The sequence below is a fragment of the Halictus rubicundus genome, chromosome 1 (assembly GCF_050948215.1).
Source record: "Halictus rubicundus isolate RS-2024b chromosome 1, iyHalRubi1_principal, whole genome shotgun sequence".
Classification (NCBI taxonomy): Eukaryota; Metazoa; Arthropoda; class Insecta; order Hymenoptera; family Halictidae; genus Halictus; species Halictus rubicundus.
The window spans coordinates 17,991,046-18,015,986 of record NC_135149.1 but is presented as its reverse complement, the minus strand read 5'-3'; the positions used below and the strand labels follow the sequence as shown (position 1 = coordinate 18,015,986).

General features: G+C 36.8%; 6 protein-coding genes across 6 annotated transcripts; 1 reads left to right on the top strand and 5 right to left on the bottom strand.

Annotated features, from left to right (window-relative positions):
- Positions 1 to 1,166: 1,166 nt before the first annotated feature.
- On the bottom strand, positions 1,167 to 2,431 carry LOC143358380 (uncharacterized). Its single transcript, XM_076795524.1, has one exon. It carries the CDS (start codon positions 2,257 to 2,259, stop codon positions 1,210 to 1,212), a length of 1,050 nt encoding a protein of 349 aa, XP_076651639.1. The 5' UTR covers positions 2,260 to 2,431; the 3' UTR covers positions 1,167 to 1,209.
- Positions 2,432 to 3,447: 1,016 nt separating this feature from the next.
- LOC143361601 (uncharacterized) lies at positions 3,448 to 5,094 on the bottom strand. Its single transcript, XM_076801145.1, has 4 exons — positions 5,009 to 5,094; positions 4,066 to 4,960; positions 3,648 to 3,734; positions 3,448 to 3,543 (listed from the first exon to the last, which is right to left on the bottom strand). Exons 1-4 carry the CDS (start codon positions 5,092 to 5,094, stop codon positions 3,448 to 3,450), a joined length of 1,164 nt encoding a protein of 387 aa, XP_076657260.1.
- A 3,760-nt stretch (positions 5,095 to 8,854) lies between these two features.
- On the bottom strand, positions 8,855 to 10,531 carry LOC143361594 (uncharacterized). The gene is made up of 3 exons (XM_076801133.1): positions 9,503 to 10,531; positions 8,978 to 9,064; positions 8,855 to 8,920 (listed from the first exon to the last, which is right to left on the bottom strand). Exons 1-3 carry the CDS (start codon positions 10,529 to 10,531, stop codon positions 8,855 to 8,857), a joined length of 1,182 nt encoding a protein of 393 aa, XP_076657248.1.
- An 854-nt stretch (positions 10,532 to 11,385) lies between these two features.
- Positions 11,386 to 13,057, bottom strand: LOC143361587 (uncharacterized). The gene is made up of 3 exons (XM_076801120.1): positions 12,029 to 13,057; positions 11,509 to 11,595; positions 11,386 to 11,451 (listed from the first exon to the last, which is right to left on the bottom strand). The coding sequence occupies exons 1-3, from the start codon at positions 13,055 to 13,057 to the stop codon at positions 11,386 to 11,388; spliced, it is 1,182 nt and encodes a 393-aa protein (XP_076657235.1).
- Positions 13,058 to 15,054: 1,997 nt separating this feature from the next.
- Positions 15,055 to 16,525, bottom strand: LOC143361583 (uncharacterized). The gene is made up of 4 exons (XM_076801105.1): positions 16,436 to 16,525; positions 16,322 to 16,358; positions 15,118 to 16,280; positions 15,055 to 15,060 (listed from the first exon to the last, which is right to left on the bottom strand). The coding sequence occupies exons 1-4, from the start codon at positions 16,523 to 16,525 to the stop codon at positions 15,055 to 15,057; spliced, it is 1,296 nt and encodes a 431-aa protein (XP_076657220.1).
- A 3,132-nt stretch (positions 16,526 to 19,657) lies between these two features.
- On the top strand, positions 19,658 to 24,792 carry Smc5 (structural maintenance of chromosomes 5). The gene is made up of 13 exons (XM_076791664.1): positions 19,658 to 19,955; positions 20,195 to 20,522; positions 20,589 to 20,927; positions 21,025 to 21,153; positions 21,217 to 21,424; positions 21,527 to 21,658; positions 21,725 to 22,249; positions 22,324 to 22,453; positions 22,526 to 22,772; positions 22,844 to 23,251; positions 23,438 to 23,665; positions 23,744 to 24,019; positions 24,652 to 24,792. The coding sequence occupies exons 1-13, from the start codon at positions 19,897 to 19,899 to the stop codon at positions 24,790 to 24,792; spliced, it is 3,150 nt and encodes a 1,049-aa protein (XP_076647779.1). The 5' UTR covers positions 19,658 to 19,896.
- The last annotated feature ends 149 nt before the right edge of the window (positions 24,793 to 24,941 follow it).

Sequence of the window (24,941 nt, the reverse complement as noted above, 5' to 3'; positions counted from 1 at the left end):
TGGAGTAGCGTAAAACCGACTCAGAAATTGTAAAGTTTACTTTAAACTGACGTATTTTCTATCTATTCCACTAAAACCTAATAATCTTAGTGTCTTTAATTAGCGCATGGTTTATTCTTTAAGTTGCATTAATTTGGATTAAAAATATCTTCTGAAACTTATGATTTTCTTAATAAATTAAAAACAGTGTTGCTAGGGCGGACTTCCCCGGAACTGGGGCAAAACTGCACCTTCCTGTTTAAAAATTATTGAATCTTATTTCCTTATATTATAGGGCAAAAGCGGAATTATTATTAGTAATAAAATAACATAAAAATAAAAATTCTTTTGGTTACATTTTGGATTTTTATACTTTTTGGTTACAAATAACAGTTATTATTTGTTATGCTCAAAGCAGTCATCGATGAGACAAGTTCATTTCGATCACTCATAACAGTTACCAATGAGAGAAATTTATTTAGATCGCTTATAACAGTTATCGATGATCGAATTTCCTTTCACTTGTTCATAATAATTATTGATGAAAAAATTCATTTCAGTTGCTTATTTAATTACTGAATTGTCTACTCTTTTTCGGATGGGGCAAACCTGTGAAATTCATTGAGAATGTTTCGTACAATAAACCGAATCAATAGACCATAAGAACAACACAAAATCTGAAAAAAATTTTTCAAAATTTTTTCAACTGGAGAAATCAGAAATAGAGACTCCCGTATTTATCAAAACTAGCTTGCATAATTCATGCTACGCCCGAAACTCAGGTTAGCGTTGAACGAACCTTTTCTGCTCTAAAAGTAACGTTAGATAATTTGCGGTGTAGTTTATCAGGTGAAAATTTGGAAAAACTCATGTTTGTAACATTCAATTTTGATTGTAGCAATTAATTGTATGAATAAAATATTTATTGAATAATTGATTGTCTACCATTTGAAAATTGTACGATTTAATAATACCTATTGCAAATTTCCTTCATTAATAACTGTTATGAGCGATCAAAATAAATTTATCTCATTGATAACTGTTATAAGTGATCGAAATGAATTTCTATCATCCGTAACATTTACCAAAAAGAAAAAAAAATGTTCGGTTACTTATAATCCTTATTTGTAACCAATACAATTTTAGTCGATGAAATACTTGTTATTCCATGACTTTTTTTCTTTTTGGTTATAACAGTTATGGTCCCTGATTTGCATAAAGATCCTCAATCTAATTGCGATCACCAATTACCTCACGCTTGACGGTGTCGTCCGTGCAGCTATTAGCAAGATCATGCATAGTGGTATTAATCTCCGTCGCATGACCCATTGCAGTCTCGCAGGCCCAAATCAGCAACGTAAACCTAGTAAACTTTAAGAGGACAAATGAAAAGTATTCAAACAGCAAATAGCCGTTCGAAGACAGTTCACTTGCATTGGAGATCCATTGCATACACGAATATAGATCGAACGTGATCACAACAATCGTGCCAGCCGTATAAGTAATGTTCACCGAGCAAGAGGACTTATTCAGTTGGTCGACAGCGTCGCTGATATTTTCGTGCATCTTTTCGTAATATTTCACCTTCCTCAACAACATGGCACTCTGTCTGCGTGGCAGATGCTCCTTTGTCAATTCCGATTGACAATTCTTCAACCGTTTCAGACATTCGTTGACTTTCTTGAAGCATGATCCCAAGACGCACACGCAGTTCAAATAGAACAACACTCCCTCGGTTGATGTCGTCGCAATTACCAAGTACACGCAGCGTCGTACCAAAAATACAGTCAGCTCTTGAGCGTACAACAACGGTGCATATAACAGGTGGAAAAGGAAGTTCAGAATATGTGTCAGATGTAGAAATCTCGTCATGTCGTTGAAATCCTGCGGCGATAAAATCCGCGAAACTTTGGACACCCTTTGCAACATGAACGATCTTGAGTAGTATGTCAGGAACATTAAAATTGGTATAGATCCGTCCAACAAAGCGAAGAAGTTCCCGCCCATCGTTTCCTGGATGCTGTAATTCGAGTCTAAGACGTTGATGGAGTACAACGCGTAGATTTGGAGAGCCAAATAGAAACAGGCCATAACCGCTGCAAATGCGAGTCGTATCTTGGAGATCACGTACTCTCCATCTTTATATTCGTACGGAAAAAATCCAAATAACTTCGAGAGAAATACGCTGGGATACATCAGAGATTCGAAGTCCCATGCGCGACACGGTAGCCATCGCTTGTGGCCCTTGGAATTTCCACTTCTCCTCGAATGACTGATCATTACTCAATGATTTTTAATTTATTATTAACACGGACGGTCTGAAATACACCACGTTGCTTTCTTACAGCTTAAGAATGTATAATTGACAAGAAACACAGATTCTAAGCGATAGGGCACATTTGTTTCTCACGGTCCGATATGTTGTTGTTTATAAGTAGCAACGACGTACCCATTTCTTCACATTTCTTTCGTACAGCCGGCTCGACTGAAGGTTTCTCAGAAACTAAATGATCAGCAGCTACTGTTTTCATAAACGACGTTTGAAATGACATATCATTTCTACAAAGGTCATCTACTATAATAGTTGAATATCATAATGTAACGTGAAAATGAAATGCACTTGCGGACTAAGACAGGTGATGATATCGAGGAACACTACCTAATGAAGTACCTAGCAATTCTATACTATACCGTTTGCAATCGTCGATATGACTGGCAATTAGCTATTCGATTAGCTACCTAAGCAACTGAAACACAGATTTGACGATAGGGTTATTCCATGCCAAATCGATCACTCACCATCACCTTCGGCGATTTTGTTCGTATTGAAATATGTTGTAGTCCATGTCAAATTAGGGGGGGGGGTAAGTAATTATTTGCCGGTTTAGAATTTGTTTAAAAATTACAGGCCTTCGACGTTTGCAATTTTTGCCCATTTTTTTGAAAATGCACTTCACTTGCGAATTTTTGTCTCAGGAACTGTTTGTACGATTGAGCTAAAGTTTTCTTTGTTTTATTCAGAAAGGATTGGGCTATTGGAAAATAATTTTTTCAACCTCGATAATTAACTTTATAATGTCACAAGACGTAAACGAATACTTTTTTTGCGTTTTTTTCGATGAGAGGCCAAGGTTTTTCAAGTTTTGGAAGAAATATGATCAGATTCCTTGAAGTTTTCCCATCGAAATGAGCCCTTCAAAAAGATGGAGAATAAAATATTTAAAACAAAGTTTCCTTGGTTCCATGTGGAGGACAAAACCTATTCTTCATAGGTAGGCAATTTTCTCATAAACAAAACTGCTTCTACTTAGGTGGACAGTTTTAAGCGACACTTGCGTATTAGAATAATTTAAAAATCCTTTTCATTGTTTCGGATTCTTTCGTTACAACGTGACATTTATTTATTGCACTATGTTGAACACTGTTTTCTAGAATCATTTGACACTAAATTCGAGAACCACTTAACACTTAATTATCCAAATCACTATCCTCAAGATTGCAGGCGACGTAGTTTAATAAGAATTGGAAAAGTATCAAAATGTACATTATAATTCCAGATGTGATCTACAAACCAATGTGGACATACAGATTAATTTTCTACGGCTTTATTGCTTCGCATAATCAATCAGTATACTGACATTACTTTCGCACTAATGATTTCGTCTTACCTGCGACAACAGTTTTCCATCCATTGTAACTGCTTTTGCGCAGAACGTGGTCTCGCGATGCAACACTTGCAGAGCGAAATATCTCAACTAGAACATTGCAACTGTTAATCGTTGAATCTTTTCCTAATCACCGAATACTATTCAAAATTATGCTTATTAAATACTGTCGTTATCAGACTGCAGAACTATATGCGAATTTCCGCTTTCATAGTACAAACTTTCTAGCATTAGGTCGTCCGGAAATGGTGTTTTGTGCACGTTGTATATAAAGAGTGTGGATTTGCATTATACAATTATAAATAATTGAAAACAAAAAAGTTTTCCAATTCAGTCAGCACTGTTCGAGACAACATATTGATATTATCGGACAACCAATCATTCGACAAACGCATAAAGATCCCCAGTCGTCATTAATTACCTCACGACTGATCCTATTGTCAGTGCAGGTGCTGAGAATCTCGTGGATCGTAGTGCCAATTTCCATAGCCCGATTCTTGGTAGACTCACAGACCCAAACCATCGTGGAAAATTTCACCGTATAGTACATCGCTGCTCCAAGGTATGGAACATACCACAACCGGCGGTGCTTATTCTCCCCAACTCCGGCACCGTACCATAAAATGGCGAAGTACAGGTTGAACGTAACCACGGTAAACGTAATAGCCGCAGCGACAATGATTCGTAGAAGAAACGATTTATTCAAGCACTGAATGACATCGCTGGTATCCTGATGCAGCTGTTCACAGTGTTTCAGCTTCATCAGCAACAGGAAGCTCTGTCCTCGTCGCGGAGACACTCTTGACAACGATGGTTGCGCCGGTACGTTCAGCTGCTTCAGGTTCTCATTGATCTTGATGAAGCAGGCTCTGATGACGTACACGAAATTCACGTAGCTCATGTCCATGGCGAAGTAGACGATCAACACGTACAAAATCGTCAAACTGGACACGGTGGTACAGTTGAATCCACGGATACAGTTCGGTACGTGTACTAGAATTCCAATCAGACCAAAGATGTCCTTCGTATGCACAAACTTCGCCATGTCGTCGAAATCTTGCTGCGACAGCATCCGCGAAAGTTTCGTCAATTTGTCCAGCAAAATGAACCTTTGGTACGACAGAGCGTACGTCACCATGACCATGAATCCTTCAGACATGAGGAAGAAGTTCATGTCTAGTACCTCCACCGTGCTGTTGTGCATGTGCATGTTCACGTTATAGAGCGAAAAAGTTAAGGCAACTATGTAGATTATTTGCGTGATCACTGAAACAACGAATCGCGTTTTCGAGAACACGTATTCTCGAGACATGCACCTGAATGGGAAAAATCCAAGAAACAAAGATAGCAGGATGTTAGGATACATCAACGACGCGATGTCCGTCGCTCGCCATGGTCGCCATGACTTGCGACTTTTCGTGCCCTCGATCTTGATCGTGCTTATAAACATTGTAGATTAAATTGTGATCGAAAAGTGTTTCCGAGATCTATGCGTATTGCAGTACTTTTCCTCGAAGAACAGGTTTTGCGACTGATACACTGTACTTGGCAGCAGACGTTCTTTTTAGAACCAGACGCAAACAAGTTCAGACATTATGTGATGAACGTTTGAATAAGTAACGCGAAATTCACATTCGAATAGACAGCGACGATGTTATCGAACGCTTTTAGTGGGATGAGATGCCTCTAGTGCGCATAATTCTGTAATTGATTTCGAAGCGATACAGTCTGTTTACACAGAGTTTCTTCAGCACGTTTTCATGAGGAGAAATTGTATCAGTATCAGCAGATAAGTCGTGATGATCCCCACCACCTGTAGATGAAGAGTGTACGAGGACTTTTTCTTGAACAATGGCTGGACGAAATTTACCTTTGTTAGGAGAGTCACGTCTAGCACTAGCCCTTTTGCTGTGATCGTGTGGTTTTGCTGAAGAACTTGCATGGAGAACAGCTTCAACTATGTTTCCGAAAATAGAAACAAAAATTTGATCAGTTCTGCGCTTCTTTACTTAATGATATCATTTGATCCTAAAGAAGGTGGTCTTTATTCTTTGCTTTAAGAAAATGATACAATCTTTCATAGTTATAAGAAGTATTACATCGAAGAAAAAGTAATAAAGGTGATAATATAATAATTCTGACTGCTCCCCACATCAAACATTCGACAGAAATATCTCAGCAACAAAAATCGAAGTTGCCAAATCCAGAAACAGAAAGACCTCATCAAATTGAAGCAACTTATTAAAAAATCAACTTTCACTATTGGAAATTTTTCGTTTATCATTTTATATTAAAGAAGACAGGCTTGATTCTTTTCTCTAAGAAAAGAATTTATTTTTTTTTATTATTTAAGACATATTCCTTAAAAATTTCACCCGAAACATCAAATAACCGTAACTTCCGCGCGATTCATTCTGAGAAATTCTGAAAGCTGGTATTTAAACTTAAATTGCGGCGAAGGGGTCACGAAAGGACTCAAGTTTTGTTTACACAAAGTTAGGTCAATATTACACCTTGCCAAAACGATTAGTGCCAGATCGAAGTTTTTCGACGGATTTTTTGTATTCCTCCATAAATAAAAAATGGGCGTAACGCAAAGAGACTTCAGGTTGGTCCATATTACTTAATGTTAAACAATTTATTTTTTATTTTTTTGCCAGTTAATTGTTTCAGCTATTTGTAATAACTTATATGACTTCTAAACCCCTAAGTATTCAATTATAGACTGAATTACATAACTATCGCACTGAAAACTGATGAATTCCCAGGAGTGAAGAAAAGGTTATTTACCATGCGTATATCTCCGCGAAAAAATTTTAAAAAAGAATCGGACTTTGGCATATTATGCACTCACTATTAGGCTATACAAAAATAATTTTGATTTTATAAAAATCGAAAATTTATAAAGTGGATTATTTGCCACCTTGGCACCACTGTGCTCCTCACGGGGTATACCCTGCGACCGTGGGGATAATTCCACCACCCTTAACTTAGAAGCCTCGACGACTTACATCCAGGATTCACTGAATGTTCTTCAAAACGTTATCTAAATGCACTAAAACTCTCAAAAATTTCTATCCAGTCGTTTGTTTATTTGAAATTCCAAAAACATATTACCCCTTAAGAAACAACGAGACGAAAATAGCTGTTCCCATCCAAACTCTGTTTCATCTTACCTCCGAGGAAATTTGTTCGTCATAAGTGATAATTAGAATCCGATGAATATTGGAGCCAATATCCTTCACCTGGTCTTTCACCTTCTCGGAGACCACAGCCATCCCAATCAATACCATACAATTATAAGTGAGATACTCCGTGTTAATCGACCACACATGTACAATCTTGCCATCAACAGTATTATGTACTAAATAAGAGTACAAATTAAAAGTGATATCCATGATATTCAACGCGATGATAACGATGATCTCCAAACCAAAAGATTCATTCGTCGCATCGATGATACTACTGAACTCTATGTGCTGTCTTCTAAGCATCTTCAGCTCTGAGAGCAACACAGGATTCTTCTGGTAATGATACACCCTTCTGAGTAGATGAGGTTCGTCGGTAGCTAGACTCATCTTCAACTTGTCTAGAGACGTGTTAATCTTCTGAAAACAACTTTTCAACACGTACAAACAATTTATGAACAGTGTAGTCATCATCATGGTTGCGAAAAATATGTAAAAACTGATTGAGTAGGCTAAGGTATACCATAAGCCTCCGCCAGTGTAACAAATGAGAGTCAAATACAGCCAGGTTTTCACTATGTCGACAAGGAACATCCACTTAGACATGCTGCAGAATTCTTCGGGTGATAACACGCGAGATGCAGTCGAAACCATTCGAAGCACATGCAATTTCGATCGGGATGACACGAAGCTTGCCCAGAGAGCGATGAGACCGAAGGTGTAGATACCAATGTAGTGTAGCGTGACAAAAGATTCTTTCCATATCGCCTCTATAAACGCCATCTTACAAACCATGAATGGACATAGGAGGGTAATGTTTATCATCGCTAGCAAGGAAATAATGAAATTTTTCTTGCCCAGCTTGTACGAAGACAGGTCAGTATTGTAGGGGAATAATCCAAGCACGGAGACGATGGAGGTGTATGGCCAAATCAGCGCTACGAAGTCGGAGATGTATAAAAATTTCCGGATTTTGTAGTGCAAAACCTTCAGGTATCTTCTTAATGAGTCCAACATTTTTCTGTTTGGTCTTTTTAATTGAAATGGTTGTCTGCAACTTCTTATTTCGTTGTGTTGAAGCTCGTTTCTACGGGAGTTTGCGAATTGCACCGCTTGCGACGATCGAACGTCTGAGACTAAGCACGAATTTGATATTGGAGGTAGTAAGAGAATAATATTAGTAATGTACGATCGATCAGTTTGCTACTCCACTACACTTTGCCCTTTTGAACGAGATTAATTGATCTGTATGCGCTTCACAATGAAGAAACACTTTGTGTAATTTGATGGACACTTAGGATATCTGCAATGGCCACGACATTATCTTACTTATGAACAGCATCTTTCGACATGATATTTTTTATGGTTGCGTTAATCATTTCTTTATAAGCCTGCTGTAATTTTAATTTTAATTTTAATTTTAATGTATACTTTGAATGTTATAATAAATAGTAACAATAACAATAAAATATTGCTTTATTCATTTAAATTTATTAATTAATTTATTTATTAATTTATTTATTAATTAACATTTATGAACGTCTCTAAGACGTTTAAAAGACGTACAGTTTTTTAACAAAAGACGTTGAAGAGTTTATCATCCAGGCCTTGGCCACATATGTATGTATAGGGAAATCACTATACAGATTTGACTTCGTAGCGATGAAAACATAATAACTGCGTTAACATACAAAATTGTCGCAGGATCGTGAAAATTTAAATAGACAATTCCAAGGAAAGTGTATTTTATTTAAAATGAACCACGTGATAACTCCCACAGGAAATAATTAGACTTATCGTAGTCTGGCAGACCCAAATCGGCACCGCGGACTTCGACAGCCTTGAAAATGCATAGGAACAACACTCGTATTGCAATTACACACAGACAATATATAATACTTGCATTGACGATGTACTGCATCGACGATGTTATCGAACACTTTTAGTGGAATGAGATGTCTCTAGTCCACATAATTTTGTAATTGATTTCGAAGCGACACGGTCTGTTTTCCCAGAGTATCTTCAGCAAGTTTTCATGAAGAGGAATTGTATCAGTATCAACAAGTAAGTTGTGATGACCCCCACTACCTGTAAATGAAGGAAGTAAGAGGATGTATTCTTAAATAAAGGCTTGATGTAATTTACCTTCGTCAGGAGAGTCACGTCTAGCACTAGCCCTTTTGCTGTGATCGTGTGGTTTTGCTGAAGAACTTGCATGGAGAATAGCTCCAACTGTATTTCCGAAAATAGAAACACAAATTGTATTAAACACACGCCCTTGAACCTACTGGTATCGTTTCATACTAAAGTCGATAGGCTTGATTCTTTTCTCTAAGAAAGTGTTTCAGTTTTTCAAAAGTTTAAGAAGTATCGAAGAAAACGTGATAAAGACGTCAATATAATAATTCTGACTAGTCCTCACATCAAGCATTCGACATAAATACCTCAAAAACGATATAACTACCTCAAGTATACATAAATACTTCAAAAAATCAACTTTCAAAATTGGAATTTTGTCGTGTGTTCTTCAAAACGTTATCAAATTATAGTGAAACGTCACAAAAATTCCCATCTGGTCGTGGGTTTATTTAAAATTTCTAAACAGTACAATCCCTTAAAAAACAACGAGACGAAAAAGGCTGTTCCCCTTTAAACTCTGTTTCATCTTACCTCCGTGGATATTTGCTCGTCATAAGTGACAATTAGAATCCGATGAATATTGGAGCCAATATCCTTCACCTGGTCCTTCACCTTCTCGCAGACCACAGCAATCCCAATCAATCCCAGCAAATGATAAATGAAATACTCCATGTTCATCGACCACAGATGTACAATCTTGCCATCAACAGTATTATGTACTAAATAAGAGTACAAATTAAAAGTGATATCCATGATAGTAAAGGCGATGATGACGATGATCTCCAAACCAAAAGTTTCATTCGTCGCATGGATAATCCTGCTGAACTCCAAATGCTGCCTTCTAAGGATCTTAAGCTCTGAGAGCAACGCAGAATTCTTCTGCGAATGATACACCCTTCTGAGCAAATGAGGTTCATCAGTAGCTAGACTTATCTTCAATATCTCTAGAGACGTGTTAATCTTCCGAAAACAACTGTTCAACACGTAGAAACAATTTATAAACAGTGTAGTTATCACCATGGCTACGAAGAACAAGTAGAAGCCTATTATGCAGAATACGGTCCACCACAAGCCACTACTAAAGCCACAAATGAATGTACAAAACAGACAGGCTTTCACAATGTCGATAGCGAACATCCATTTAGACATGCTGCAGAATTCTTCAGCTGATAACACGCGAGATGCAGTCGAAATCATTCGGAGCAGATGCAATTTCGATCGGGATGACACGAAGCTTGCCCAGAGACCGACGAGACCGAAGAGGTAAATATTAATGCATTGTAACGTTACATTAGATTCTGTCAATATTTCTTCTATAAATTTCATCTTATAAATTAGGAAGGGACATAGAAGCGTAATGTTTATCATCGCTAACATGGACGTAATGTAACTCATCTTGGCAAGCTTGTACGAAGACAGGTCAGTATCGTAGGGGAAGAATCCGAGAGCGGAGACGATGGAAATGTATGGCCACATCAGCGTTACGAAGTCCGAGGTGTATAGCGATTTGCAGATTTTGTGGTACAACACCTTTAAGTATCTTCTTAATGAGTCTAACATTTTTCTATTTGGTCTGTCTAATTAAAATGGTTGTTCTCAACTTCTTACTTCGTGGAGCCGAAGTTCGTTTGAACGGACGACTACAGTTTTCGATTTGCACCGTTTGCGACCAACGAACGTTTAAGACTAACCGCGTATTTAATAGTGGAGGTAGCAAGAGAATAATATTGTTAATGTACGATCAGTTTGCTACTCCGTAAAACTTCACCTTTTTGAACGTGATTAATTGATCTGTATGCGTTTCACCATAGGAACACTTTGTATAATTTGATGGACGCACAGCATATCTGCAATGACCACGACATTATCTTAATTATGTCCAGCGTCGTATGACATTCTTCATAGACATGTTCATTTTTCCTTAATAAGCCTGCTTATACTATTCTGTAACGATCCGAGTCCATTGTATTAATGCATTTTTAGCTGGGAAAAGCTGTATAGTACTTTACAGTTGACCATGTCGAAAAAGGGAACATTTTTCTGCATAGACATGAAAACATTAATAATCCTAATGACTACGTTAACAAACAAAATTGTCATGGACAGTGATGATTTAAATAGACAATTCCAAGGAATGTGTATTTTATTTAAAATGAAACACGTGATAATTCCCATTAGAAATTATGAAGCCTATGGCAGTCTCGCAGACCCAAATCAGCATCGCAGACTACAACAGCCTTAAGAATGCATACGAACAGTACTCGCACTGCAAATACATGTTCACAGTTTTCTTGCATTGACGATATTCCGCATGGATGATATTATCGAACCCTTTTAGTGGCGTGAGATGTCTCTAGTGTACATAATACTGTAATTGGTTTCGAAGCGATGTAGTCTGTTTTCACAAAGTTTCTTCAGCACGTTTTCATGAGGAGAAATTGTATTAGTATCACCAGGTAAGTCGTGATGATCCCCACTATCTGTAAATGAAGGGTGTCAAAGAGTTTTTTCTAAAACAATGGCTCGACGTAATTCACCTTTGTCAGAAGAGTCACATCTAGCACTAGCCCTTTTGCTGTGATCGTATGGTTTTGCTGACGAACTTGCATGGAGAATAGCACCAACTATGTTTCCGAAAATGGAAACCAAAAATATGATCAGTTGTACGCCCCTGTACTTAATGATATCATTTTATCCTAAAGTAGGTGGTCTTTATTCTTTGCTTTAAGAAAATGATACAATCTCTCATAGTTATAAGAAGTATTACATAGAAGAAAAATCAATAAAGATGTCAATATAATAATTCTGACTACTCCCCACATCAAACATTCGACGGAAATATCTCAACAACGGAAAACGAAGTTGCCAAATCCAGAAACAGAAAGACCTCAACAAATTGAAACAATCTATTAAAAAATCAATTTTAAAAATTGTAAATTTTCCGTAAATATTCTTCAATCGAGTTGTGCATTTATTTAAAATTCCTAAAAAATAAAATCCCTTCAAAAATAACGAGACGAAAGTGGCTGTTCCCCTCCAAACTCTGTTTCATCTTACCTCCGTAGAAATTTGTTCATCATAAGTGACAACTAGCATCCGATGAATATTGGTCCCAATACTCTTCATTTGGTCCTTCACCATCTCGCAGACCAGAGCCATCCCAATAAATCCCAGAAAATCAAAAGAGAGATACTCAATGTTCATCGACCACAGATGTCCAATCTTGCCATCAACAATATTGCGTGCCAAATAAGAGTACAAATTAAAAGTGATATCAACGATATTCAACGCGATCATGCAGATGATCTCCAAACCAAAAGTTTCATTCGTCGCATCGATAATCCTGCTGAACTCTATGTGCTGTCTTCTAAGCATCTTCAGCTCTGAGAGCAACTCAGGTTTCTTCTGAGAATGATATACCCTTCGAAGTAGACGAGGTTTATCAGTAGCTAGACTCGTCTTCAATTTCTCTAGAGACATGTTAATCTTCCGAATACACTGATTCAACACGTACAAACAATTTATAAACAGTGTAGTTATCACCATGGCCACGAAGAACATGTAAAAACTTATCGAGGCGAACACGATCCACCATAACTCCCCGTGAAAGTCAGAAATGAAAGTAAAATTCAGGCAGACTTTCACGATGTCGACTGCGAACATCCATTTTGCCGTGCTGCAGAATTCTTCAGGTGATAACACGCGAGATACATTCGAAACCATTCGAAGCAGATGCATTTTCGATCGGGATGACATGAAACTCACCCAGAGACCGACGATGCCAACGATGTAAATACTAATGTAATGTAGCGTCGTATATGATTCTTTCCATATCCCCTCTATAAACTTCATCTTATAAATTACGAAGGGACATAGGAGCGTAATGTTTATCATCGTTAACATGGACGTAATGTAATTCATCTTTAAGAGCTTGTACGAAGACAGGTGGGTATCGTAGGGGAAGAATCCGAGAGCGGAGACGATGGAGGTGTATGGCCACATCAGCGCTACGAAGTCTGAGATGTATAGTGATTTGCAGATTTTGTAGTACAACACCTTCAGGTATCTTCTTAATGAGTCCAACATTTTTCTATTTGGTCTGCCTAATTAAAATGGTTGCTTTCAATTTCTCACTTCGTGATGTTGAAGTTCGTTTCAAGAGCAGACTACACTTTTCGATTCGTACCGTTTGCGACGATCGAACGTCTAAGACTAAGCACGTATTTGATAGTGGAGGTAGCAAGAGAATAATATTGTTAATGTACGATCAGCTTGTTACACCACTAAACTTCACCCTTTTCAACAAAATTAATTGATCTGTATACGCTTTACAATATAGGAACACTTTGTGTAATTTGATGAACACTTAGCATATTTGCAATGGCCACGACATTATCTTAATTATGTACAGCATCTATCGACATGACATTTTTCATGGCTATGTTAATCGTGTTAATGCAAATTTGTCTGGGAAAAGTTCTAGAGTATTTCACAGTTCACCATGTCGAAATTTAAGGGAACATTGGTCTTCGTAGCGATTAAAACATTAAAATCTAATGACTGCATTAACGAATGGAATTTTCATGGGGCTGTGAAGAGTTAAATAGACAATTCCAAGAAAAGTGTATTTTATTTAAAATGATACACCTGATAATACCCACTGAAAATTAATAATCTTATCGCAGTCTCGCGGGCCCAAATCAGCATCACGGGCTAGGAATGCATACGAACAATACTCGGACTGCAAATGCATGTTCACAAACATTTCACTTGCATCGGCGATGTTATCGAACGTGTTTAGTGGGATGAGATGTCTCTACTGCGCATAATTCTGCAATTGATTTCCAACCGATGCAGTCTGTTTTCACAGAGTTCCTTCAGCACGTTTTCATGAGGTGAAATTGTATCAGTATCAGCAGGTAAGTCGTAATGATCCCCACTACCTGTAAATGAAGGGTGTAAGAAAATTTTTTCTTGAACAATGGCTGGACGGAATTTACCTTTGTCAGGAGAGTCACATCTAGGACTAGACCTTTTGCTGTGATCGTGTGGTTTTGCTGAAGAACTTGCATGGAGAATAGCTCCAACTACGTGTCCGAAAATAGAAACAAAAGTTTGATCAGTTGTACGTCCCTGTACTTACTGATATCATCTTATCCTAATGAAGGTGGACCTTATTCTTTACTTTAAGGAAATGATACAGTTTTTCAACATTTTAAGAAGTATTACATCGAAGAAAAAGTAATAAAGATGTTAATATAATAATTCTGCGGGATACTTGAAGAAAGGATGGGGGAGAGCAAATAGCAGAGGGTAGCGAAATTTAGATTGGGTAATGATATGAGAGATGGGAAATATTGGATGGATGAGGAAGCAAGAAAGTGTTGAGTGTGTGGATGGGTGAATGAGATGTGGGAGCATGTATGGGAGGAATGTATGAGGTTGGATGAGGGAAGAAGATGGTAGGAGAGGATGTTGGTAGTGTTGTATGATGAGGAGGGAGGGTAGACGTGGATGAGGACGATGGGGGAGTGGAGGTAAGGGAAGGTGCAAATGGAAGGAGAGAATGTGGATGAAGGAGAAAAAGGATGAATAAAAATAAAAAGATTGGGATAGATGATGAGCAACCGGAAGAGGAGGTCCCACGGTTAGGGAAGGGTGTGTGTGTGTGTGTGTGTGTGTGTGTGTGTAGTTTTCTTTCTAGTTTTAAGATGTATATAGAATAAGCGGTGGATATAAGAGATAGAAAAATAAGGCAGCTTTAACTTAGAAATAAGGTTAGTATAAAATTGCGCGTGGTATAAAAATTGTAACCCTGACGGAAATAAATAAAGTATCTATCTAATATAATAATTCTGACTGCTCTCCACAACAAACATTCGACACAAATATCTCAACCACCGAAAACGAAGCTGCAAAATCCAGAAAGAGAAGGACCTTAAACAAATTGAAACAACTTATTCCAAAATCGACTTTAAAATTGAAAATTATACGTATGTTTTCTGCAAAACTTTATCTAAATATAGTAAAACTCGCAAAAATTCTTATCTGGTCGTGTGTTTATTTAAACTTTCTAAATAGTACTATCTCTTAAAACACAACGAAAAGAAATTGGCTGTTCCCCACGAAACTCTGTTTCACCTTACCTCGGTCGAAATTTGTTCGTCATAAGTGATAACTAAAATTCGATGAATATTGGAGCCAATGTCCTTTCCCTGGTCCTTCACCTTCTCGCAGACGACAGCCAACGCAATCAATGCCAGACTACTAAAACCGACATACATCATTTTCCGCGACCACGGACTCACGATTTTGCCGTCATCAGTATTTTGTGTCAAATACAAGTATAGATTAAAAGTCATATCCATGACAGTTAACGCTACGATAACGATGATCTCCAAACCAAAAGCTTCATTAAAGGCATCGATGATACTACTGAACTCTATGTGCTGTCTTCTAAGCATCTTCAGCTCTGAGAGCAACGCAGGATTCTTCTGGGAATGATACACCCTTCTGAGCAGATGAGGTTCGTCGGTAGCTAGATTCATCTTCAATTTCTCTAGAGACGTGTTCATTTTCCGAAAACACAGGTACATCACGTATAAACAATTTATAAACAGTGTACTCAACGCCGTAGCCACTAGGAACATGTAGATAGCTATCGAAATGGCCACGAGCATCCATAGTTCTCCTTCCAAGTCAAAAATGAAGGTTGTAAATATGCAGACTCTCACAATGTCTATAGTGAACATCCATTTAGCCGTCCTGCAATATACTTCACATGATAAGACGCGGGATGCAGTCGAAATCATTCGAAGCAGATGCAGTTTCGATCGGGATGACACGAAGGTTGCCCAGAGACCGACGAGGCCGAGGGTGTAGACACTAATCATATGTATCATGGCAGAAGATTCTTTCCATATCCCCTCTATAAACTTCGTGTGATAAATTATGAAAGGACATAGAAGCGTGATATGTATCATTTTTATCACAGATCCAATGAAACTCATCTTGGCAAGCTTAGTCGAAGACAGTTTGGTATCGTAAGGGAAGTATCCGAGGGCGGAGATGACGGAGATGTATGGCTGCATTAGTGTTACGAAGTCCGAGACATGAAGCGATTTCCGGATTTTGTGATACAAAACCTTCATGCATCGTCTCATTGAATTCAGCATTTTTCTATTCAGTCTGCTTGCATAAAATTTTTGGTTTTTGTTTCTTACTTTGCAACGTTGTTGCTCAATGGGAGGATCTATAATTTTCGTATGTACCGTTTGCGACCACTGAATGTTCAAGACTGCGCAAGTACCTGACATTCAAGGTAGCAAGAGAACAATATTGATAATGTACGATCGTTTTGCGATACCACTACACCTTTCTTTAGAGTCTAATTGAATTGTATGCGTTTGGCAATGGAGAAACACTTTGCATAATTTGATGGTCATTTTTCGTATCCGCAGTGACGGCAACATTAAAGTAAAGTAATGCGTCTTTTGATATACTTTTTGTGGCTGCGTTTATCTCTTCTTTATAAGCCTTCTTTTGCTGTTTCATAACTATTTGTTTTTATAGTTGTAATAACTATTTGTTCATGTAATGTAATAATAAATTATGTGTAAACCATCTTATCGATGTTTATATAGTTTGTAGCATGTATAGAAAATTCGAGACGGAAAAGTAAAACAAAACGCGGAACGACAAGCTTCTAGAAGTTTCGCGAAGGGAGTTTGTAGGCAATCACGCGGGGAAGCGACGCGAGGGGAGCGCTCGAAAAGTCGAATCACGCTTAATGATAAAACGGGTGTTGATTTCACATTCGCGGATAGCAACGAATTTATATAAATAGAGGGATCACGGAGGGACTCGGCCTATTTGCTATTCCGAGAGAGAGGACGAGGTAAGGACCACGGCCGCTCTTGGTTAGCATTAGCACCCCGGCAGGAGAGTACGGCGATAATACCTGGACGCCTGTCGGGAGAACGGGAGAGGACGGGAGTCTGTTCCTGGTCGCTCGTTCGACATGGAGAGTACGGCGATAATACCTGGACGCCTGTCGAACGAGAGAGAACGGGTCAACTCCTGGCCGCCCAGGGCTCGGCAGGAGAGTACGGCGACAATACCTGGACGCCTGCCGAGAGGGAACGGAAGAGTGTTCCTGGCCGCTCGTCTCGACAAGGAGAGTACGGCGATAATACCTGGACGCCTTGTCGAGCGAGAGAGGACAGAGCATCTTCGGATCGGTTGCGAAAATACCACGGAACCTAGCTAGAGTATACGTGTGATGAGAGAAAGTTTGCATGATTGTGATTTATAATCATATCCTGATTAAATCCTTACTCATGGCTACAAGTTAATAATTATTTTTGTGATAAAATTATGTTAATGGGTGAAACAGATCTTCATCCTCATTAGGATGAAGAGAAAAATTCCAGGAGGTGTGTATTTTATTTCAGATGAATAAATTTTCAGAACTATTCATAAATTTTGTCGCTTTTTAGGTAAAAGTGTACAATCACCATTGTTATTGAATAATGAGGAATCGTTATGAATAAGTCCTTGTATCATTCAGTAGCTGAATGTTTAGTTTTACAAATAAAATACCGACAATCTGGGTTACAATAATATTTTCTGTTTGCGAAAATTCTTGCGGTGTTGTATTAAAAATGTGTTTAAACTAAACGCTGTCATTATTTTCTGTATCGCGATCATTGCGCGCTTGACGTCAGCCTGCGTCACATGCAGCTTGTTTTATCAACTTCCTATTGCTCAGTGTTGTTACTAGATATAGCGTTTTTTCTTAGTGATATCATAGCTTACCATTTTTAATTTCCAGTAAATCGCATATTCCAGGACATAACCATCAGTGACTCTAACAATGTAATAACTTGCTGCATTTATAGAAAAACGTTTGTTCATATTATAAATTGATGTACATCTTAAACATTGATGCAAGTAGTTAAACGACACGCAATAAAATAAATAAACAAAATTTCTTTCTACTTTTAGAAAATTTCCAAATCGCCTGCATTTGATCAAACTAGTTAAGTACAAAAACTACAATAAATTTTTAACTTATGGTCTGGTCATTATTATTTTATAGAAACAATATACTAAATATAGTTATTCAGTATAAAAATTGGCTGTCCAGAAGTGAAATATTTCAATTTGAAAAAAATTAAAAATAAACATTGCTAGGTATTTATATGGTTAAAAATATTATAAATACGGTGAAAAACAAAAAACAAAGTCTTCTTATTCATTGAACAAAAATCAGGTTTATTTTATCACAGAGGAGTCGGATAGTTTTTCTCCCAACTGAATATTTTTTCTGTAAATTATACAAAACGGTTTCTCTTCTTTATATAGGCAAATCCCGGGCTTGAGCACTTCCATTTGCTAAATTCCTCTCTGTTTTTATTGCAAAATCATCAAATTGCCAATAGAATAATGAAAATGGATAATTAAAAACAATAATGACTATTTACTGGATGAAATAAATTGTTTTTAACAAAATAATATAATGTGTTCACAGAAAACCCTTTGACAACTTTCTGCACTCAACTAATGCAATAATTTATTGATGTCGCAGTTTTAGAAAAAAAAGTTCATTATTTTTAAATAATTAAGTTTATAGTATCTCTGAGCTTTTTCTGAGTAATTACATTTTATTCAACTGCATCGGATGCATCCGAAAATGCATTCAAACGCAGAGACTTTCAATGACAGTTGCATCACGCATATTTTGGTGAACCTGTACTTACACGCAGTGATGGGATATTGGACGCGTTTTTCGCGCATGCGCGTTCAGAGGCAGTAACGTATCTATATTGTGAAGAAAGTAATGGAACACTATTATTGGCAGGAAAGTACCGGGAGAGTCTAGAATGAAATGAGGCGACAAGACAAGCATGCTACAAATTTTTGGCTAATTATTATTAATATTTGAGTGATGTATACGTCATACATCCATTTTTGCAAATCATAATAGATTTTGCGAAATTATGCGGGGTACTCGAGATACACAGTAAATTTTAAAGCATGTCTTGAGCATGTCTTAAAGCATGTCAAAGTAACTTTTATGCATGATTATTCGAAGTATACAAGATACTCGATTCTTATTAAGATTTCTAATTATGCGACAGGAAACAGCATAAGATGAGATGACTGAACTGGCCTATTCCTACATCTCGTCTGTGATATTAGTTCCACAAGATTAGTTCCGACCGATACGGCAGGATGTGACACAAAAATGGTAAGGGGGCTCTAGAGCCCCGCGGACGTGAGACAAAAAAATACATTGGGTGATTGGTCTACTCCTGTACCTCGTCTGTGCTAAAATCCCGGGCGTGAGAACTGGTGAGAACTCTCATTTCCCCTCTGCCTTGATCACCCTGCAAAATTTTTAAAAATTGTTATGATTTGATTTTGAAAATAGCGAACTCTACGCGTCTTTGTAGCTCCTTCTCCAATATTAGCTGCCATTGTATAATTAAATATTAACAATAACAGATCAAAAACTCGCCTCGTCTCGGAATAGATTATTCCTGTACTTTCCCGCTAATATCACCGCCCCACTACCTTTTCCTCATAATATAGATATGTTACTGTTTTGGGCGCGCATGCGCGAGAAAACTTTGGCCGATATTTCATCATTGGTGTAATATCCCATCCAATCCCATCCCGTCACTTTTTATTTACTGCAAACACGTTGTGTTTCTGTAGGTTATGTTTATGTGTCGCTACCAAACATTCGTGCCATCTAGAAATAACAAATGAATGACTGGACAGTACTGGATGAACTTCTTGTAGTTCGAAAGTGTATCTTTACACGAAGTGCATTTAAAATATCTTACGATGATTACTTATTCTCTATCATGAATTAAACTTTACTGTATTCAAAAGTGACGTACACAAAACAATGCAACATGAGCGATAGCCTCATTGACAAAGGAATCATCACTTATATTTACTTAGAAAACTTTGTGTAAGTACATCATTTAAATACTTCTATTAGTTTTGATGATATAGCTTGGTATTTTATGATAAATAATCAGCGGAGATTTTTCATAAATTTCTTTTCTCCGGGGATTATTTTATGAAAATTATGATAAAGGAAACATGTATTTCGTTTGTTAAAGACTTTGTTAATTAGAACAAAAAGAAAAAGCTAATTCATCGTTGTTAAATTTTATGCTATGGTTTAATAATGAATATTTATTGCAGGACGTATTATAAAGTTGCTATAAAGCCTGGCAGGAACTTAAATGTAATTATTGGACCTAATGGCACCGGGAAGTCAACAATTGTTTGTGCCATTGTTCTTGGCTTGGGAGGTAAGCCAAGTACAATTGGCCGTGCTGTTCATGTTGCGGATTACGTGAAAGCTGGCTGTGAACAAGCTAAAATAGAAATCCATCTCAAAAATGGGAGGAACAGAGATGTTGTTATCACCAGAGTATTTAATATACAGGGAAAGTCTTCCTGGTTTCTCAATGAAAAACTGTCAAACATAAAAGAAATACAAGATTTAACGAAAAGCTTTGATATCCAGGTATAATTCTACATTTAACTATCATTGATTCAATTATAAACTGTATATGCCTATTCTATTTTTCAGATAGATAATCTTTGCCAATTCCTTCCTCAAGACAAAGTACAAGACTTCTCCAAGATGAATGCACAAGAGCTGTTAGAAAATACAGAGAGATCGGTCGGTGATCCTATAATTCTAGAACGTCACAAACAATTGATTCAATATAGAACAAATCATAAAAATTTCGAATCGGAAATGGCTAGTAAAACCAAGTTACTAGAATCAAAGACTCAGATACACGAGAGCTTGAAAGAAGCGGTTAGTGGTATTAAAGAGAGAAAAATGATAAAGAAAAAGATTGTATCTCTAAAACAAAAAAAAGCATGGTTATTATATGATCAAAAACGAAGAGAACTGCTTAAGGTAAAAATAGTCAGAACTAGTATTGGCCAAGATAAATAATATTAAATATCATACAATTAACTACTTTATAATATTTAATACTAAATATGCTTTGCAGCTGAAAAAGAAAAAGGTGAGTGCAGCAGCAGAAGTGACGACTTTAGAGGCTAAAATGAAACCAATGAACGAACTAATAGAGAGGTTAAAAGCGGAAATTAAAGTACTTCAGAATTCCATAGCAAATCATGTGAGTTTTTAAATATTAAGTCCAAGAATTTTAAGGACTATCTGAAATATAATTTAATTGCAGAATAATACAGTCAGTATTAAAACCACAAAGCTCAAAAGAATGATGAATATTATTGTGGAACATGAAAATAAAGTGAAGGAATGCGAAGCTATTTGCCGACAGAGAATCCAGACTGAGGAAACTCGTGACCACGACATTGAGGTTGAACAACAACAGAAAAATAAGTTGGATAGTGATTTGACTCTGATATTAAACGATATTGGATCTGGTTAATATTTTTTTCAACAATATTTCATATCACGAAAAATAAAAGAGATATTCGAAATGCTTAAGTTAGAAGGGACACCGTGTACAATTTCACATTTTTCAGAGGAGACTATAAAAAGACAAGGAGAGGAAACCTTCAAAATCATAGAAAAACAAAGGAGTATAATTAGTGCTTTAACAAATGAAAATTTGGAACTGAAGAGCAAAGAAGAGCAGTTGAACCTTGGAATCAGAGGTAAATAGTTTGTCTACAACAATTATATCCTCCTATAAACTATATAAATTTAATTATAACTCGCAGCTCAAGAGACAGAACTGCAACTCCTTAATATCGAAGCCAGGCGACTCCAGATTTTAAGGGAAAGAAGTATTGACACATACAGGGCGGTACATTGGTTGAGAGAAAATCGTGATAAATTCTCTGGAATAATACACGAACCTATGTTGCTCAATATAAACGTGAAAGATGCATCATATTCCAAATATTTGGAAAATATTATAAGATCCCGTGATCTGATTGCATTTGTTTGTGAGAATAAACGGGACATGAATTTGTTGTTACATTATCTACGAGATGAGCAGAAACTGCAGGTGAATGCTGCACATTCTGACCCTAAGAGACACGTTTCGATGGAACCGTCTGTACCTTTGGCGAGTATTACACAATACGGTTTTACTCATTACTTGGTATCGCTGATTGAAGCACCGAGTACGATCATGAAATATTTAGTATCTATGTATAATTTAAACAACATCCCCATAGGAACTAATGCTGTTGACGACAGTATTGATTATGTACCTCATAACATTCGTTGCTATTTTAGTCGTAAGTAGAAAATACATTTTTCATTTTTTTTTTAAGTTAGATATTTCTGATTTACTATAATTTTTATTTCCCAGGTTCGAATATATATTCAGTGAACAGGTCCAGATACACAGGGCAAAAATCTATTGGAATGCAACCAGTGCGTGGTACAGGAATGTTATCTATTGTGTTAGAGAAATCAAAATTATTAAAGATTGAAGAAACGTTGGTGTTACACTGCAATAGATCGATTAAAGTGTAATTTAACCATTTACAACTTGTGAATCATTTTTTCAGGTTGCGAATGCTGAAAGACAATAAAAACACAATTTGCAACAAAATAAATCAAATTGAAGAGCAGATTTGCGAACAGAATAAGGAACTGGATAAACACAGAGTCAGTAGAAACAAATTCCAGCAACATCTTCAACAAATACTAGCTTTAAAGTCTCGCATAACTGTGATAGAAAGGAAGATTACGAATTTGCAAAATGAACGGACCAGCATCGACAAAATTAAGGAATCTACTACGAACGAAATAAAGGTTTTACCTCTATTCCATAGAATTTGAAATAAATTTGTTCACGTCATAATACTTATCCATAAATTTCTCAGGTGATTTTAAATAAGCAACTACACTTTTATAAAACATACAATGATGAACTAGAGGAATGCTTCAAGTCCATTATAATGAGCGAAGAAATCGAATTGGCATTAAAGCTACAAAACCGTACTTTAAATTCGAAAATGAACGAGTCTCAGGATCAGAGGGACAACCTGAAAGCAGCGGAGGAAAACGTGAGGCAACTCAGTATAGAAATGCAACCCATGAAGAACGAAGTGCAGAAAATGTACAATGATGCATTAGAAACCACTAATGGCATTAACCCATCTGATGCGTCTTTTGCACCAATAAACAAAGTTTTTAGTAAATTACCGCCAACTATAGAGGAGATCAACAATGAACTGAACATAGCACAAGCGAAAGTCTTTTGTATGACAAATAATATGGATGGTGAATCTGTGAGTATCATAATTCCTACACTTCTCGGACACAACCACAGTTTTCAAAGTTTTTGTGTTCATTACAAACATTTCCATAAAATTCGATGTTAAATAGAAGTAGAAAATTATAATTCAAAACATTGTTGATTTAATGAACAATTATTCTGTTTTAAGTTGTAAGTGCTTGAATTTGATCTGTGGTAGGTATTACGCGACTACGACAATGTAGAAAAGGAAATCAACTATTTAAAAGAGTTCATTCAGAAGAAGACACGCGAAATGGAAGTAACAACGAGACAAATAGATCAATTGCGAGAGGAATGGCTGACTCCTTTGTCAAAAATCGTGAATAAAATAAACGAGAACTTCAGCTCGTACTTCTCAGCGATGGGCTGCGCCGGTGAAGTCGTACTAGCAGCAGCTGAAAACGCTGTAAGTCATCGCGGAATGGAACCAGGTCACGCACTTATTAATAAAGAACTTGTAAGGAGAGTAATGTTTCGCTCGTAGATGGACTTCGATCAATATGGCCTGAAAATCCGAGTGAAATTCAGAGACTCCGACCAGTTGCAAGAATTGACGAGACACCACCAAAGTGGGGGTGAAAGGGCTGTGACCACTGCCATTTACATGATTTCACTTCAGGAACTTTCGAGAGTACCTTTTCGATGTGTCGACGAAATTAATCAGGGTATGGACGCAGCGAACGAACGACGGGTATTTAACTTACTTGTGAAGATGACTGGGAAACGAAACAGCTCTCAGTATTTCTTACTCACACCAAAAGTTAGTATAAATTAATTATTGTTCTAGCAAAAACTTAATTCTGGACCCTAGAGCCAATGTGTTGTGTCCACTTTTTTGAAAGACTTCTTCAAATTTTTCATTCTTTCAGTAAAATATATTTCATTCGAAATTGTTTGGTTTTTAACTCTTAGCACTCGGAACACTTTTACAGTGTACTTTTTAGAAAAACAAGTTCGATACAGTGATTTAATTTGTAGACAATGAAATAGTGCATTTTGCATCTACGTTAAAATTAAGTATAATGTCTCTGAAGTTTGATTTTCTGTTCCGCTGTAAAGTTCGAAAAAGTGACCTAATATACTCCGATTCTGGGATCCGTACTGCTTATAATTTATCAGGTTACAATTTAACGTGATATTTTACTCTAGAAGACGATATTTCTCTTCAATTAAAGTAATTTTAAGAAATAATAAGAATATCAATTATTAATCCTAATAATAATTGAACGTTAATTCTCCGATTTTTTAAAGATATAATCTGAGAAATATATGTTTAAACCTCAATTCTATACAAAATGCAAAAGAAATTTATTTTCCAGAGTAGAATATCTCTTTCACAAGGGAATACAAAGTAGTGGAGAATATTAATTCATAATGTTTAATTTTATTCAGCTGCTACCTGATCTACAGTATTCAGAGACTGTGACAGTACACTGTGTGTTTAATGGACCATTCATGGTCACTCATACAGACTTTGATACGGAGGAGTACTGTGAACATGTTGTTAGAACATTGGAAAAAGAAGATGGCTAGCCATTGTTTGAAGATGTTTGTTCGTACATATTACATCGCCCCTTGTGTGAACAACAGAGTTATACAGTTTTATAAGACATAGTTTATATATTTTTGCAGACTATTTAAAATTCAATTGATTCTATGGAAAAATACATTTTTTGTCAATA